Source organism: Triticum aestivum, chromosome 6A, assembly GCF_018294505.1.
Source record: "Triticum aestivum cultivar Chinese Spring chromosome 6A, IWGSC CS RefSeq v2.1, whole genome shotgun sequence".
Lineage (NCBI taxonomy): Eukaryota > Viridiplantae > Streptophyta > Magnoliopsida > Poales > Poaceae > Triticum > Triticum aestivum.
The window spans coordinates 74,411,988-74,428,726 of NC_057809.1; the positions used below are offsets into that span (position 1 = coordinate 74,411,988).

At 44.2% G+C, this 16,739-nt stretch overlaps 2 protein-coding genes across 2 annotated transcripts; one reads left to right on the forward strand and one right to left on the reverse strand.

Annotated features, from left to right (window-relative positions):
- The first annotated feature begins 221 nt into the window (after positions 1-221).
- On the forward strand, positions 222-6,085 carry LOC123132127 (glutamyl-tRNA(Gln) amidotransferase subunit B, chloroplastic/mitochondrial). Its single transcript, XM_044551885.1, has 9 exons — positions 222-366; positions 1,167-1,847; positions 2,605-2,814; positions 3,492-3,632; positions 3,722-3,925; positions 4,176-4,373; positions 5,002-5,070; positions 5,416-5,532; positions 5,653-6,085. Exons 2-9 carry the CDS (start codon positions 1,224-1,226, stop codon positions 5,731-5,733), a joined length of 1,644 nt encoding a protein of 547 aa, XP_044407820.1. The 5' UTR covers positions 222-366; positions 1,167-1,223; the 3' UTR covers positions 5,734-6,085.
- A 1,980-nt stretch (positions 6,086-8,065) lies between these two features.
- On the reverse strand, positions 8,066-12,703 carry LOC123132128 (uncharacterized). Its single transcript, XM_044551886.1, has 6 exons — positions 12,359-12,703; positions 11,826-11,948; positions 9,643-9,822; positions 9,483-9,564; positions 8,621-8,685; positions 8,066-8,515 (listed from the first exon to the last, which is right to left on the reverse strand). Exons 1-6 carry the CDS (start codon positions 12,647-12,649, stop codon positions 8,213-8,215), a joined length of 1,044 nt encoding a protein of 347 aa, XP_044407821.1. The 5' UTR covers positions 12,650-12,703; the 3' UTR covers positions 8,066-8,212.
- Positions 12,704-16,739: the final 4,036 nt, after the last annotated feature.

Sequence of the window (16,739 nt, forward strand, 5' to 3'; positions counted from 1 at the left end):
AAACCACCTAAATCTGGTGCAAAACCACCATGGGGGAGAATTGATCCGGTTTTGGAGAGTTTAGGGGCTGATTGATCCGGTTTTAGACTTTGGAGGAAAATCAGTCCATCAGACAGGATTTGAGGGGGAAAACGATACTTTCCTCTTCACAAAATCCCCGCAAACGAAAAACACTACAAAAGCTCAAAAGAGCTGGCCCAACAGGAGCGAGAAGCCCAGCAAGGCCCATTTGCGTCGAGCGAACCCTGGACATCGAGGAGCGGTGGACCAGCCGCGCCACAGTATCTCCCCGGGGGGACGCGCCGCTCCACTCCAAGCTCCGGCGACCGCGCCGCCGGCGCCGCTGAATCATCTCTGCTCCCAGAGGTAAGCAGAGTAATATGACGGCCCACGCCCTCTTCTCCCCTCCCTCCTTAGTCCTTCCCCCCTCTCGCCTGCTGGCTTCCGCTCTTGCCGTTGCTGTTCTATTTAGCTTTCTGTCGACGTGTGTCCTTGTTGGCTAGGGAGCGGAGAGTGGGAATGAATGACATCTCGGGGCAGTGGCATGGCAGGCATCAAGCTTCTGTTGGGGGATTGGGAGTGGGACTGGCGCCGATCACACATCTTAAAATTATTTAAGTCTTCAGTACATGCTGAATGCTGCATTTTTCTTTAATTATTTCTATATACTCGCAGTATCTCCGTAAGGTTGTTTCTAGAAATTGCCGTATCCCTATATCCGTATCTACTACCCGGTATACTTTCATGAATTTTAGGTGGCTGCATTCATGAATGATAAATCAACCCAATTTTCAAACAGTGATTTTCTGAAAAGATGCATCAAACCATACTTGTTCTCCACGTGAGCGACCAGTCAGTAGCCAGGTTTGGAAGTATAGAGTAGGCTTGATTATTCACTGATTGGTCGCTCTTGTGGAGAACAATGGCTTGATGCATCTTTCCTAGAAAATCACCTCTGAAAATTAGGTTGTAGCCAACTAGCCACCTAAACTTCATCAAAGTATGCTTGCTAAATTGTAAACCTTGCTAATGTCTTGCAGTTTATCTAAATTACTTCGAGTCTCGTTCTCATCATAGAATCTGTACTTTATTTATGCAATTATTACAGGTTTCTTCTGTTATCCTGAGATCAGGCTGTATTCAATATTGTTTTCCCCCGCTCGCAGGCTGTGGTCCACCCAGTAGATTGTGAATTGCGATTCACGAGAGGCGCATTGACCACAATGGCTCTAACGCTTCTCCGAGGGATCAGAACACCAACCTTATTTAGAGCAAATTTCAGCCTGTTCTGTACCACTCAACACCGTCCACTAGCTCACTTCACAACTAGGGCGGAGAGTGTGCAGACTACTGAGCCCAAAGCAGTGCCCAAGTCAATTCAACAGGCTACTAAGGAGGCGGCGGAGCAGAAGACACAAGGTTTTGAATCCGTTATCGGCATTGAGACCCATGTCCAGCTCTCGACCATCACAAAGGCATTTTGCTCCTGCCCAAACAACTATGGCTCGCAGCCTAACAGCACTGTTTGCCCCACCTGCATGGGCCACCCTGGAACATTGCCGCTTCTGAATGCAAAGGTTGTTGAGTGTGCAGTGAAAATGGGCCTTGCTCTCAACTGCAAGATCTCCATGACATCCAAGTTTGATCGGAAGCAGTACTTCTACCCGGACCTACCCAAGGGGTACCAGATTTCGCAGTTTGACATTCCAATTGCTGAGAAGGGTTACCTTGATGTGGATATTCCAGTTGAGTTTGGTGGTGGTCACAGGCGATTTGGGGTCACGAGGGTTCATATGGAAGAAGATGCTGGCAAGCTGCTTCATTCTGAATCCGGAAGTTACTCTCAGGTTTTCCTTGTTATTCCTGGTTAACTACCTGTTTTCCATTAAAATTTTGTAGTCTTATCAACTTCTCATGCTATTCTGTTATGCTGCAAATATGGCTCTGGAATCATGGAAAAAGTTGACATCCACCACAGAGCAACAGTACATTTTCTAAACCATTGCATTCATAAATGCTAAAGATGAAGAGTCACAGAATTTATTTAAGACAAGTTTGACATCTTGTTATGAACTCAGAAGATAAAGTGATACAGGGGATTATGCTTCTTATGCATTTTTGCTACAGGGGGCATATACATAGAGGGTATCAGTATCACACTTATCTATAGTTATTATGTGGTCATTGGTTTACCCCTGCCTATCATACAGAATATAAGTACCAGCATCATATCCAACTGAGATTCAAATGCGGCACAACTTCATGGGGCAAGAACAGGTGAAGTGGTGAACTGCAATTAATATCAGATCAGCATCTTTATCTCTTTGTGGCTTTGATAAAAAAAACTAAAAGACTTTCTTCCTCAAACCTAATACAAGAAGATGAGGTTGGGGGCAACTTGTAATAATGTGCCAATACATCTGTGGTTATGTGAGAGTATTTCTGAACCATGTTATTGTGTACTTACACCCTCCAATCTGAACAGAATCAAAGATGGAGACAAGAACAAAGTTAACTCAGAATCAAACAATTATGTATTGGCTAATTGCACTAGTAACTACATGTTTCAAGTGGTTAATCTGTATCTCTATTCTGGTCGGCTAGGTTGACTTAAACAGAGCCGGTGTTCCTTTGCTTGAGATTGTCTCAGAGCCAGATATGAGGACAGGGATAGAGGCTGCTGAGTATGGTGCTGAGATGCAAAGGCTTGTTAGGTACCTGGGAGTGGGCAATGGTAACATGGATGAAGGTTCCCTTCGCTGTGATGTGAATGTTTCTGTTCGACCAATTGGACAATCAGAATTTGGTACAAAGGTAATGAACAAAACTTTAAAAGTTCCCAACTGATTGTTATTCTATATTCCATGTCCAGAACATCTGCATCACGGATATGTTCTGATGATTCATCAGTACACAAACTTATTCAGGACCTCATATTACTATTTTAGGCCATTAAGGCCTGATTAGTTCTGATAAATATATCAGTTTAAATGATGATTTCCCATTATATGATAGATTCTCCTGGATTTTCTTTCAGTACAGCATACAATATTGACATTGCATGTTCACATAAGGAAGTTATCTGGTTAGCCATTCAGTTGGTGCATGAAATATTTTTGAACTTTCAGAGGTTTGGTTCTCTGTGTAGAGGTTTGGACAAAAGTCCTTCATGTATGATTGTCAGTTGTGCTTGTGAAAATTGTAGATGTTTTCGTGTATCCTAGTTATTTTCTTTGCCTTCAGAAATATCAAGAAAAGTTACCAGAGTCATGGACTTCAGCAGTGTTAAGACCAATGGCACTGACCATGGAATCTTAGCAACAATGGACATTACAAAAGAACCATTTTCTGAGAGCAAGCAGTTCCTTAGATCATTAGTTGATGTATCATTGTAGTAAATGGAAAATAAATTAAAGTCCTCATTGTTTGTTCGCTGTTACTGCACATGGCAATGTGGCATGACATGCTTCTTCACTTCTAATTTCTGGCAGGTTGAAATAAAGAATATGAACTCATTTTCTGCAATAAGTAGGGCAATAGACTATGAGATCTCCCGGCAGATTCTTCTTCACAAAGGAAGCCAGGCTGATCAAATTGTACAAGAAACCCGTCTTTGGGATGAGTCCTCTCAGGTTGTTATCTCACATTTGTCGTTAGCTTGTGCTCACCTATTTAACTTTTCCTAGAGTTTCTAAATCCGTTTCTTTATCTACATTCTCAGAAAACTTTTACAATGCGAAAAAAGGAGGGACTCGCCGACTATAGATATTTTCCCGAGCCTGATCTTCCTGAAGTTGTTCTCACTAGTGAGTACATTGATGAAATTCGTAATTTGATGCCCGAGCTTCCTGAGGCAAAGCGTAGGCGCTATGAGAACATGGGACTCAGCATGCAAGATGTTATTTTCCTAGCTAATGACGATAAGGTAATCATCTTCAGTGCTTCCATTTTCCCTTGTCATGGATGTGCATGCTTTGTGGAGGTGTATTTGGAAGTCCTATTTTATTCAATCAGGCTTGCTTGAGGTTCATATATTTTGTTGGATCACATGATCTCCTAATGTCTTGTGTTATACATTTAAAAGTTCCTCCAGTTTCTTGTCTCCTTTCCTGACAACCCATTTCTCTATTATTTACTGCAGCTTTGGCGATCTGATCTGTGTATGTTCATCCCAGGTTGCTCATTTCTTTGATTCCACACTCGAGCATGGCGCTGATGCAAAGCTAGCTGCCAACTGGATCATGGGTGATATTACTGCTTATCTGAAGGATGAAAAACTTTCTATTGATGAAAGTAAATTAACACCTCTGGAGCTTTCTGAAATGATTGCATACATAAAGAATGGAACTATCAGTGGGAAAATTGCCAAGGAGGTACATTGCTTAACTAAATTCTTTTTTTATCTACGCTGGTCAAAGCATGTTATATGCAGTCTCTTCATTTTAATTGTGCTACGCTGCTGCTGCACTAATTCTGGCATCCAGAACTTGATACTCGAAAGTTTCTTTTGTACTCCCTCTGTTTCTTTTTGTAGGGTCTATTTTGATTGGTTAAGACAAGGCTTAGCGCCAAAAAAAATACTCTGTTAATATGTTGTTTATGTGATACAAAAATCCTAATAGTAAGTACTAAAATACAAATCTAATGATATCAATTTTATGTTATATATACTAATGAAGTATTTGTTGGTCAAAGCCTTGTCCTGACCAATCAAAATATGCCCTACAAAAAGAAATGGCTGAAGATTTCCGTAGTAGGACACAGGATTACTATGGTAGAAATAAGTTTCAAATAGGAAAAGAGCAATTTCTGGTCTTTCCCCTGCTGCTTAGTACCAAGAGTGTTTGCAGGTTGCGCAAGAATGAACTTTAGTACTTCAGTTATTCTGACATATGTTGCATGCCTCGTGTTCTGTTACGAATATGCATTCTTCTCAGGCTTTGCCATTAGTCATGGCATTCTAAACTTCTAATACCTTCTTCCTGATTCTGCGTCTTGCAGATTGTGGTTGACCTCATTGCCAAAGGCGGAACTGTTAAGTCTGTGATAGAGGAGAAGGATCTGGTTCAGGTAAATGTGGTCACATTGGTTACTATTTGGACTCGTAGTAGTTTGAATGTTTAAAATATATAATTAATGCTGCGGCCCTGCCACCGGTTTCAAGTGTGTTGCCAACTTTTGGCTTGTAGCTTCCATCGAGGAACAACCAGACAACGAGTACCTTCTAAATGAAATTTAAAGCTGAAAATTGGCAAAAAGATTAGGTGCCCTTTTGATTTCATCAGTTTTTCTACACATTTTCTGATATGTTGTGATGAGATAATTAATGTTGTGCATGATGTAGCTGATGCTATGTCAGTGTTTTTAGTCTGTGCTTGGGTTTTCCAACTAACATTTACTACTGGGAAATGGCAGATTGCAGATCCAGCAGCAATTGAGGCCATGGTAGATCAAGTACTCGCTGACAATCCGAAGCAACTTGAGCAGTATCGGGCTGGGAAAACCAAGTTGCAGGGCTATTTTGCTGGCCAGGTTAGTTATTTTTGAGTGTGTAGCTGTGTTCCCCTTGGTTAACCTTAGTATATGTTTCCCCTTGGGTAGCCTTCGCATATGTTTCCGCACTCACGAGAGCTGACCATATTTTGGTTCCAGGTGATGAAAGCATCAAAGGGTAAAGCAAGCCCTGTTTTATTGAACAAAATCCTGGGGGAGAAGCTGAAGGGCAGCTGTTGAGGGTTTTTTCTTGGCGCATCAAGTGGTCCTTGATGACTGGAACATCGAACGAAAGCAAAACCCTGCAGCGGGAACTACAATTTTGGGCGAAAACATCTCCGATTCTGGTTTTTGTAGGCGTAGTTCTTGCTTTGAATTTGGGATGGATCTCGTTTCCCCCTCGTTTAGAGCCGGATTTTGTAAGAAAAAACAATCCAGCTCACATAACACTGTGTTTGAGCTGATAATAAGAATGGAGTAGTGTGCTGTACAGATGAATTATCTGCGTAGAGTTACATGTTACTATATCCCGTTTTTCTATTTATTGTTTTACATCCTAGAACTTCAAATGTGAGCATCTACATTTTGGTTGTATGCAGCTGTAAACTTTTTTTTTTCATTTGGAATTTAGACCACTGCATCACCAATATTTCTTCACTGAAATAAGCTGACATTTGTGGCAACACCCTTCCAAAATTTTCAAACGCACGTCCGGTAGGACCGTAAGGTATATGTGAAGAAATGTACGTTTAAATTGGTGTTTCAATTTTATAGAAGAAGCAACCGTGGGCACACAGTGGAAAAATTGTACATTTTGCTTCAGTGATTCACAAAAAGGCTGATCACTTGCTTGTCAACACTTGAATGGCGTGAATTCTTGGTATGGAGGCAGTTACAGCATGCTAGTCAACTGCAGTGTGTTGCGAAAGAAACCTCCTTCCGGCGCCCTATGTTTCATGCACAATGGGCGACGCGCAACTAGCTGCGGCTTGTCGATGTACCACCACAACATTGATAACCTTTTTCCAACTTCCATTTGGTGGCCACCTAAAAAATTGTTGGTTAAACTATTGGGACATTCATATACAATGGAACGCGAAAGAAGCAGAGAAAACAACAATGCATATGCATTATCAAGAGTTAAACATTACGTTCATTCCTTGATGTATGGCACTGCATACCTCTATGTATAACTGAGCTAGTCAAATCTTATGGCACTGATGGCAAGCGCAGGAGCTAATTACATAAATCTCTATTAGTGCCTCCTCGCATCCAAATTATACTTTGAAACATGACATTCTCAGACACAAAAAGAAAGTGGATATAGCCAGTAACAGATCACTTAGGCATGATCTCATCACTTCCTTTCATAAATTTGAACTGCGGGAGGTCACTCTTGGGAAAGAGCTACTTATGAGAAATTGAAACTCTTGTTCCACTGGGGAGGCCTAAAGATGTGATCATTTTTTTTTCAAAGCATATGCTCTATTTACCAGCTCAACGAGTCTGAACATACTACAAACCCCTGCCACTACCTGATTTTGTTTGGACTTTGTTGAGGGGTCAACTATTTTTTAGAACACTAGTTGTGGTAGATAGATTCATCAAATATGTTCACTTTCTCTTTATTGAACACCTTACCACGGTGATGAAAGTTGCTGGAGTTTTCTCAGAGAATACCTTCAAAGTACATGGCCTTCTTTTTGGTATAGTCATTGATAGAGATAATATTGACGAACCACCTCTGCCAACACTCAAATCCTAGGGAGCCAAACTCCATTTCAGCACTTCATATCATCCAAAACAGATGGATAAACTGAAAGGGTGAACAGGTGCTTGGAGAATTACTTGAAGTGCATGGCCTTTGACAAACCCAAGAAATGGCATTCATGGTTGGCAACAACACAATTTTCCGTACTTCTCTGAAAATGACGCCTTTCCAAGCATTGTATGGGTTCCCACCTCCTATGGTAGGCGAATCTAACCTACCGGATTCTATCAATGACGATACCCCCACATTACTACAAAACATGCACCTAGCATCTCAAAACTATCAAGGACAACTTGTTGAGAGCTTAGGAGAGGATGAAATACTATGCTGACAAAAGCAGAAAAGAAAGGGACACACTTCCGTCGGCATTCACAGGAATTTGCAACTACATTCAAGGTTTTATGGCCCATTCAGAAAGGATGCCAATTACACCCAACCTTCCATGTCAGTGAACTCAAGAAACATATTGGACCATATGGTGTGCCTACACCCTCACCTCCCTCTAGAGGACGCTCAAGGGGCAATCAAGATGGAGTCAAGAGCAGTGGTTGACAGGGTAGTCAAGATGGAGCCACAAGCAGTGGTTAGGAAACTAATTCCTAGACCACAAGGAGATATAAGCATCTCTGCGGTGAGTGAGGTGGTTGGTTAGCTGGGTCAGTAGATCAGTAGAACATACAAAGCATTCACATACATTGCCTATCAAAATCTTACAGCTTCAAGTGAATGCCAGATGAAATTTGCACCTTCTGATGGGCAAGTAAACATGAAATCTTATCCTCAGAAAAATTCAGCAACAGGGATCACATCGATGCGCTCATCACTTGCTCTAGTTTAAAACAAGGCCCAAACTCAGGGGCTGCAAGTTAAGCTCCAAAAAATACAACCACCATCAATTTTACATGTGCTATTTACACAAGGGTATAGTACTTGTGTTTTGTACACTGCCTAGTTCGAAACTGATATCTTTATGAAGACGACAACGTGCAGTACCAAGATATAGAGAACAAAAGCGGACCTAAGAATCATGAGCCTTTTCTGGCCTTCTGTTCTAAAACCACCGGATTGGCCGGGTCTCCGGGCAGCTTTGGAGCCAGAATCTTCATCCCCGCTCAGAAGCCCTCCGCCGAACCGGTTCCGTGCTGCACCTGCTTCGCTGGAGCTGCTGTGAAGATTTCTCTGTATACTGTTCAACCTTTCCAGATCCTTTTCTTTGGCATGTATATCAGTGATGAGCCTTTCAGCTTGAGCCTAGGAAGTAGAAGACCAAAAGTATGTTCTAAGATATTAGGAGGGAAGAACCATGAGAAATTAACAAGATACTGCAGTTGGTAGACTGAAGAATATGAAGCTCACTTGTTTAGCTGTCAACTGTTCAATGAGGCTATGTAATTGTTTCTCCAGTACCTTCTCCCTCTGGGCTGCGGAGAGAGGACAACCGATTTGTACAAGACGATGTAACAGCAGGAATAATTTTTCGGTGGGTATAACTGGGCATCACTTCTTAAGAAAAAAGGAAACCCACTTAACTAGTTGTCTTTGGCACTACATCCTATGAGGATCTATTAGGTTATAATTAAAGTCTGTTCAGATTTTTATGGCTACATTAAATAACGGTGCTATCAAGTGTTTATTTTAAAACAGAGATATAAAATCCCAGTCATTTTATATATATAATCCCAGTCATTTTATATCCACAAATGGATCACCCACCATCACCACACTGAACAAAGCTCTTGACACTAACAGGTACGACCATCCTTTAAGCATCATGGTTTCAGATCCATGGACCTTGCAGACAGGTTAGCTGGTTGACCACCTCACAAAGTACAATGTCACGACTAAAAAATTTCTAGTCCAACAGAAAGAAATTTGGAACCCATCTCATCAAAATTGAACATTTTGATCACGCAAGTACATGTTTGCATAAGGCAATACTAAAACTATCTTTGTTGCACACAATTTGGTGTTTCTCAGTTAAAAAAAAAGGTGCTTCCACAGATACACATGTAGCTTTAGGTGTGTTGTTTACTCTTTACTAAAAGGCACTAGCTTAAGTAACACTTGATTTAAGCATTGTGTCGTTTTGCACAATCATACATTACTAGGGATAGGTTATAAAGTATGCAAGGTAACAGCTTCAACAATCTATGCTACCTATACTAGTGCAAGTAAAGATGAATAAAATAGAGCTAGTTAATATTCTCGGGGAAAGTACCAGGACTTGGATTTTTCAAAGATTCTTCTTCAACCGAGGACCATACTTTCTCCAATCTTTGTATCTTGTCTTCCAATAATTTCTGTGTAAGATGAAAAAGTCATTGACAGCCAAACATGCATTTTTTATCTACAAACAAGAGATGCCATAAATGTCATACCAACTCCCCCTTCTTCTCTTCCAAGTCTTTAGACTTGAGATTCATCAACGATTCAGCTTCTAGCAGAGCATTTCCAGTAGCTTCCGAAGCAGCCATTGATGCTTTATGTTGAGCAGCCTCTTGCTCCATGATAGCATTGTCAACCTTTGCCTTTAAATCCAGCTCTGCAATTTCCATTTCCTGCAAATATCATATTATATTACAGTGCTATCTGTTGTGCCAGCTCCTGCAAATTTTGGCTGAAACAGGGAAGATGCATTCAAGGAGAGCCTGTTCATGAACGTCCTGCTTGAGCATTATTGGTTGGGAAGTGGAGATAAGAATAATTAATTTGAGTTAGATTGGATTGCTAAGGATAAGGATAATGTTTCGAGCCGGGGCGCCGGCCGAAGATTGGGCCGGTCGCACCCGAGCCTTGCGATCCGTCTGGATCGTGCGTCGTACAGGCCACGAGCACTACTTCTCTGAATCTTTTTTTTCCTTCTCTTGCACTTCTTCTTCCTCACGATGTGGGGGTAGTTGGAACCGTTCTTTTCCTCCATCTCCGCACCCCACGCACAGGCATGATGCCCCCTTGCTGTTAGGGGAAGCCACGACGGGGCGGAGAAGACGGCGAGGGCCGGAGAAGTCGCCATGAGGGGAGTTGCAAGAGTTTTGCGCACGACGCTGTTAACCGACGATGTCTCACGAGTCACGACCAGCCATGGCGTCTGATAGCTGAGACGATGCTATAATCGTTCTTGAGAAAAGCTTCCACCGTTTAATTTGAAAGCTTCAACCGGTAGTATACAAAGCTTCAACTGGACAACTCTGTGACCGAAGAGCTACAACCGTTTATATGGAAAGTTTCAACTATAGTTTGAAAAAGTTCCAATCGAACCACCGTGAACTAAAAAAGCTACAATCATACTCTTATAATTGAAAGCGTCAACCGACGATCCTACAATGTTGGAAGCGACATACGGAGTTGATACAACCGCTGCGCGGCGATGCTGCAAACAGGTGGGCGACGGGCGCCGATGGACGCGGAAAAAAAGCTTCAACAATGGAAAAAAGTTTCAAACGGCTTAGGAAAAGCTTCAACCCGCGATGAAAAAAGCTTCAGTCGGCTTCAAGAAAAGCTTCAAGTCTGTAAAAAGCTACAACCGGCGTGGAAAAAAAGCTTCCATTACGTGAGAAAAAGCTTCAACCGGCGTTCTGATTTTTGCGCGAACGACGATGTTGAGGACTGCGGCCGGCAGCACGGTTGTGCGGCGACAGACGTGCTACGACAGCGGCGGCTAGGTGCTGCAACTAAGAGACGGCGGGCGTGCTAGAAGGCAGTGACGATTTGCTGCAGGAGCGACCCATCCTTGTTGGAACCGGGGAGGTTGGTGCTGCGAGGACGACCGCCGGCAACGAGGGCGGCAAGAGGGCGAGGACGGCCGACGAGGGCTGGCGTCTTGAAGGATCACGGCATGGACGCGGGTGACAGGCGCCATGGATTTTTCTTTGTCCTGTTTTCCTGAACGAAGCAGTTACAACAACGAAGATCGTGCGGCTACAACCATCCAGATCGTACGTGCGCGGTAGGACCGGCCGTAAGTTTCGGCCGGCGCACCGGCACTTATCAGCGCCCTAAGGATAAAGCTCAAGACTTGGAGTTAGATTACACTGCTAGAGATAGAGTTTGAAGAAGATTAAATTGCCAAAGGTAAGTTCAAGTCTTAATGGATAAGTCAGAGTCATGCCTATAGGAAACGATTAACTCCCACCCATGTAAAGTGGTGGATCAAGGTTCACAACAAATATGATACAATAAAGGAAGATTGTTAAATGTCAAGAATTAGAGAGGGAGAAGAATTGCACCAGAGAGGCAAGGTTGAAGGCTCACTACTCCGGCATTCTTCTTTAATATCAAAAGAGTACCCACTAGTCATTTATACATAGGACGGCTCTTGATTTGAACCACATGTTGGATCCTAATTTAAATTGTCAGCCCTACTCTTTGAAATCCTATCTCTAAGATAGCAATTCTAACTATCTATTTTTTAAGAGAGAGCTGCTGCCTAGTTCGACACTACCATATGGTCCTTGGCCCATATCACCTACGAAAGAGACTACGGAAGGGACACGAAAAACAGAGAGAAAATGGCATAAGGGTAGAACAAGTACTTAAAAGGTGCAACCATATGACAATGTACCTTCAAATTACTCTGGAGCACAGCAGCCTCCATCTGCTTCTCCTGAATTTTCTGGCGGCAATCGGATATCGCCTTCTCATAGGCGGTATTTTCCTCTTGAATTTTCACCTCTCTATGCAGTGCCTACAAAAGGTGGTCAATTTACATTACAGATATACATTTAGGAACGCCAAATTTACAGAACCATCACATCGGTTCCACTGTGAGTGGGAAATCTTGACCATAGATGTCGAAAGTGATAAGAGCAGGTGATAGAAATGATCATATCACATTATCACTGTTATCAGCAGACCCACTCCGAAACTATGAAATAGAAAAGGAGTAGTCACAGCAAGTTTGGCTCAATCACATTCATAATGGAATTAACAGCTACAGATATCCACATACGGGTAGCACTTGTTAATCACGTACTCAAATGGGATGTGCTAGGATGCGCTATTCTCAAATCGAAGGCTATTCGCATAAAATCCATGTATGCAACATTGGATCTGCGCGGACGCCAGAAACTGGAGTGTGGAAGAAGGAAGGGCTACCTGCTCCTTGGTGGAGGAGTGGGCGTTGAGCTGGAGCGCGAGGGCGGCGGAGGAGGCGAGGGAGTGAGCGTGCAGGTGCGGCAGCCGCTGCGCGACGTTCGGCGGGGGCACGCGGGCGCGCAGGTCCTGGATCGCGCGCCGCAGCGACGACGCCCGCGCGTCCAGGTCGGCGGCGCGGAGCCGCTGCTCCGGGGTCATGGCCGCGGCGCGCTCGCGCTCGGCGGCGGCCTCGTCGTCGCTGTCGCCGGCGCCGCCGACCACGTCGGCCGCCCACGCCAGGATCCCCGCCATGGCTCCGCTCCTCCTCTGTTTCTTTTTTTTTTTGACAGTTAGAGGGGGTTCCGGCGACGCGAAATCGGATGGATTGCTCCACGGAAATTGAAGTACTCCCTTCATTTTTCATACAAGCCACTATCAAAATTACAATTTGCAACTATACAAGACCACTAACATTAATCGAGATAAAATTAATAATGTTTGCCTCATATTAGCATCCGGGGACATTAATATCATTTGCGTGCAATGTTCAAGAAACCGTTACCTGGTAGCTGCTCGGTTAGTTTAGGAGTAGCGATTAATCAGTGAATCAGCCTATTAACTGAATTAATCAGTCGACTATTAATCGGTAGATTGAATAGAAACTTGCCAACATATATCTAAATTTTTTAATGTATTATTCCATATTCTCATGCTCCCAGGCCCAGCTATATAGTATACCAAAATATGTTGCCATACACATATGAGAAGTATAGAGAGGAGGTAAAATTATTAATCATATCTATTACGGAGCGGCATGGGGCCGGATGGGGTTATGGGCCAAAATTTTGGGCTTTGTTTGCCCACCTGTTAATGGGTCAGCAGGGATTAATCAGCATGACAACTGATTAATTGGTCTAACTAACCAATTAATCGGCCTGACAAGTTAACGCGACGAATAAGTGTTATTCGATTCGGCCAAGCTATGAGTAGCGATTAACTGGCTCATTAACTGATTAATCGGGTGAATTCTTGAACAGTGTTTGCGTGCATGCGGGAGTGATAAGGTTGGCTTGCATTTCCAACATTAATCAACCAACGAGGAGTAAGAGGGTTATCTTGTTGTGCGTGGGAGAGAAAAACCACATTAATTAACATGACAAACAAGGTGACAACCTAGCTTGCAATATTGACTTAAACATTGCATTGATTTTTATCTTGGTACCTGTAATATGGGTTTGTGACCTTGTATACAAAAATGAAGGGAGTATATTTTGTGGACGCGGATTTGATGAACATGGGTGCGCGCACCTTTTATGAATAGTAAATTCAAAAAAATTCTAGAAAAAGTCAACCGGTATGAATAGTATATTTTATGGACGCGGATTTGGTGAACATGAGTGCGCATGCACCTTTTATGAATTTATTTTTTAAGTATACATAGTCAACCGGTATACTCGCATATGATGTTTCACGAAGAAATCACATCCGTGGTAATCTAGGCAAAAGTGACAAAATCGAAGCTAATCGAAACTATCATCTTGATTTGATGGTATCTGGAGTATGCGTCGAGGAAGCACAATGAATCGTGTCCTACAGCCGCGTCAATGATTTGGTCAATGCGGGGCAGCGAGAAGGGGTCCTTAGGGAAGGCCTTGTTGAGGTCTTTGAAATCGACACAAAGGCGTCAGGATCTGTCCTTCTTTGGCACCATGACCAGGTTTACTAGCCAGTCTGGGTGTTTGATCTCTCTGATGAACCCGGCTTCAAGTAGTTTGGCTAGCTCCTCCCCCATAGCTTGCCGCTTGGGTTCGAAAAATCACCGCAACGTTTGCTTGACTGGTTTGAACCCCTTTATTATGTTGAGGCTATGTTCGGCCAGTCCGCGTGGGAATCCTGGCATATCCGAAGGATGTCAGGCGAAGATGTCCCAATTCTCGCGCAAGAACGCACCCGATGCGGCGTCGACCGCCGGATCCAGCTGTGCTCCAATGGAGGCTGTCTTGTTGGGATCCGTCGGGTGAACTTGACATTTCACTCTTTCATCTGTTGGCTTGAAAGAAGTGGACTTGGACCTCTTATCGAGGATTACATCGTCCTTGTCCACCGTGGACTGCAGAGTGGTTAACTCCTTGGCCGCGAGGGCCTCATGTAGTGCCTCGAGGGCCAAGAATGTGATTTTGTTTTCAGCGGGGAGTGCTATATCCATATCACTGGTGATGGTGATAACTCAGTTGGGCCCTGGCATTTTGAGCTTCATGTACCCGTAATGGGGTATTGCTTGAAAGCGTGCGAAGGCGTCTCACCCTAGCAGGGTGTGATATCCGCTGTTGAAAGGTGCCACATGGAAGAGTAACTCTTCGGACCTGTAGTTCTTCGGTGTGCCGAATACTACATCAAGTTTAATTTTCCCCGAGCATCGTGCTTCTCGACTGGGGATAATGCCTCAAAAGGTGCTGCTGCTTTGCTCGATGCAACTCTTGTCCATTTGCATTTTATTGAGTGTGTCCTCGTAGATGAGGTTCAGTCTGCTGCCACCGTCCATGAGCACCTTGGTGGCCGAAATCTATCCACGATCGGGTTTAAGACCAAAGCGGCTGGTGCTCGGACTGATCGGCCCTTGGTTCGTCATTGGCAGTAAAAGTTACACCGTATCATTCCAAGGATTCATTGCAGCTACTTGGTTGACTTCGGCGAGATCGCGGAGTGCCCTTTTGCGCCGGTTATTTGAAGAAAAGGTCTCGTAGACCATAAAGATGTTGAGATCGTCATCCTCTGAGGCGTATTTCTCAGAGGTAGTGTTGGTGAGGATGGCCTCGCCGCTCTTAGCCACCTGCCGGAGTACCCAACATGCTCGAAGGCTATGTGTTGGTTCGTTATTTGGCGTACTATGTATCTGATAGGGCTTATCGAGTAGTTAATCAAGGACAGTTCTATGTCCCGTAAAGGGCTTTATTTTCTTGTCCATAGGATGATGATTGGGTGCTCCGTGAGGGATGCATCCTTTTTACTCGTCCAGTGGGTGGCTTAAAGGCAGGCAGTTCCCACCGGGCTGTCTGGGCTTTCCAGGCGCTTTCCATTGTGCGATACTTCTGTACTATGTGTCCCAAATCTGTGAAGTGCAGTATGCGGCGGCGGTTAAGGGCATTGAGGATTCCCTCGTCCGTACAATTTCGGCAAAAAACTTAAACCGCGTCGTCGCTGCAACAATCTTTAATCTTGTTTTTAACAAGGAGAAATCTGGCCCTGAAGTGATGGACCGTTTCCTAATGCTGCTGCCGCACATACATTAGGTCGCATACGTCTGGAGGACCTGAATTACTTGGGGAATATTGCTTGTGGTGGGTGGGCGGGCTAAAATCCGAACCCTGGCCCGCTATTGCATCCGGAGTTTGAAGAATTTCCGAGGTCACCAGCCCAGGATCCAGAGCGTCCTGGTGACAGCCAGGCTCAACGTTAGACTCTATGTTCGGAGGACATGGGGTCTCTTCTCGAAGATGGGTATCTGGCTTGCATGGCTCGGAAATTCGGACATATCTTGTTCTCAGTTTAGGGGGAGAAATATCTGCGGCTTGTTCCTCCACAACCGCCACTAGATGGGTGATCGGCGGGGACTTGATTTCCCTCTAATCGGGTTTAAGCCCAATCTGATCATAGTCTGTTGCGACCCCCAGGGTGGCGATGCGATCTAGCAATTCGTTCAAGGACGAGACATCTGCCGGGTCCATCTTTTCGGAATATTTGGGGCCGATGCGGAGATGATGCTTGGTGATTTGAGGGGCCGCTTTTGGCTTAACGACCGAGCGGGCACCCATGGTAAAACCACTGAGCTGGAGGATCTGCCCGGGAGCTAGGGCCCCTCCAGAGGTGATTCTGTTATTGATGACAAGGCGAGGCATCGATCCTTCTATCGACGACACAAGGGAACTCTCAATGAAAGCACCAATGTTAGTGTCAAAACCGGCCGATCTCGGGTAGGGGTCCCGAACTGTGCGTCTGAGGATCAAAGGTAAGAGGAGACAAAGGGGACACGATGTTTACCCAGGTTCGGGCCCTCTTAATGGAGGTAAAACCCTACTTCCTGCTTGATTGACTTTGATGAGTATAGGGGTTACAAGAGTTGATCTACCTCGAGATCGTAATGGCTAAACCCTAGCTATCTAGCCTACATGAATTCAGATAGCCTCCACGGACTAAACCCTCCAATCTATATAGACACCGGAGGGGCCTAGGGTTGTACAAAATCAGTTTACAAAGAAAGGAAACTACACATCCAGACGCCAAACTTGCCATCCACGCAAAGGAGAGTCCCATCCGGACACGGGGGAAGGCCTTCTACCTTGTATCTTCATGGCCCATCAGTCTGGCCCATATCACACAGCCCGGACACCCGAGGACCCTGTAA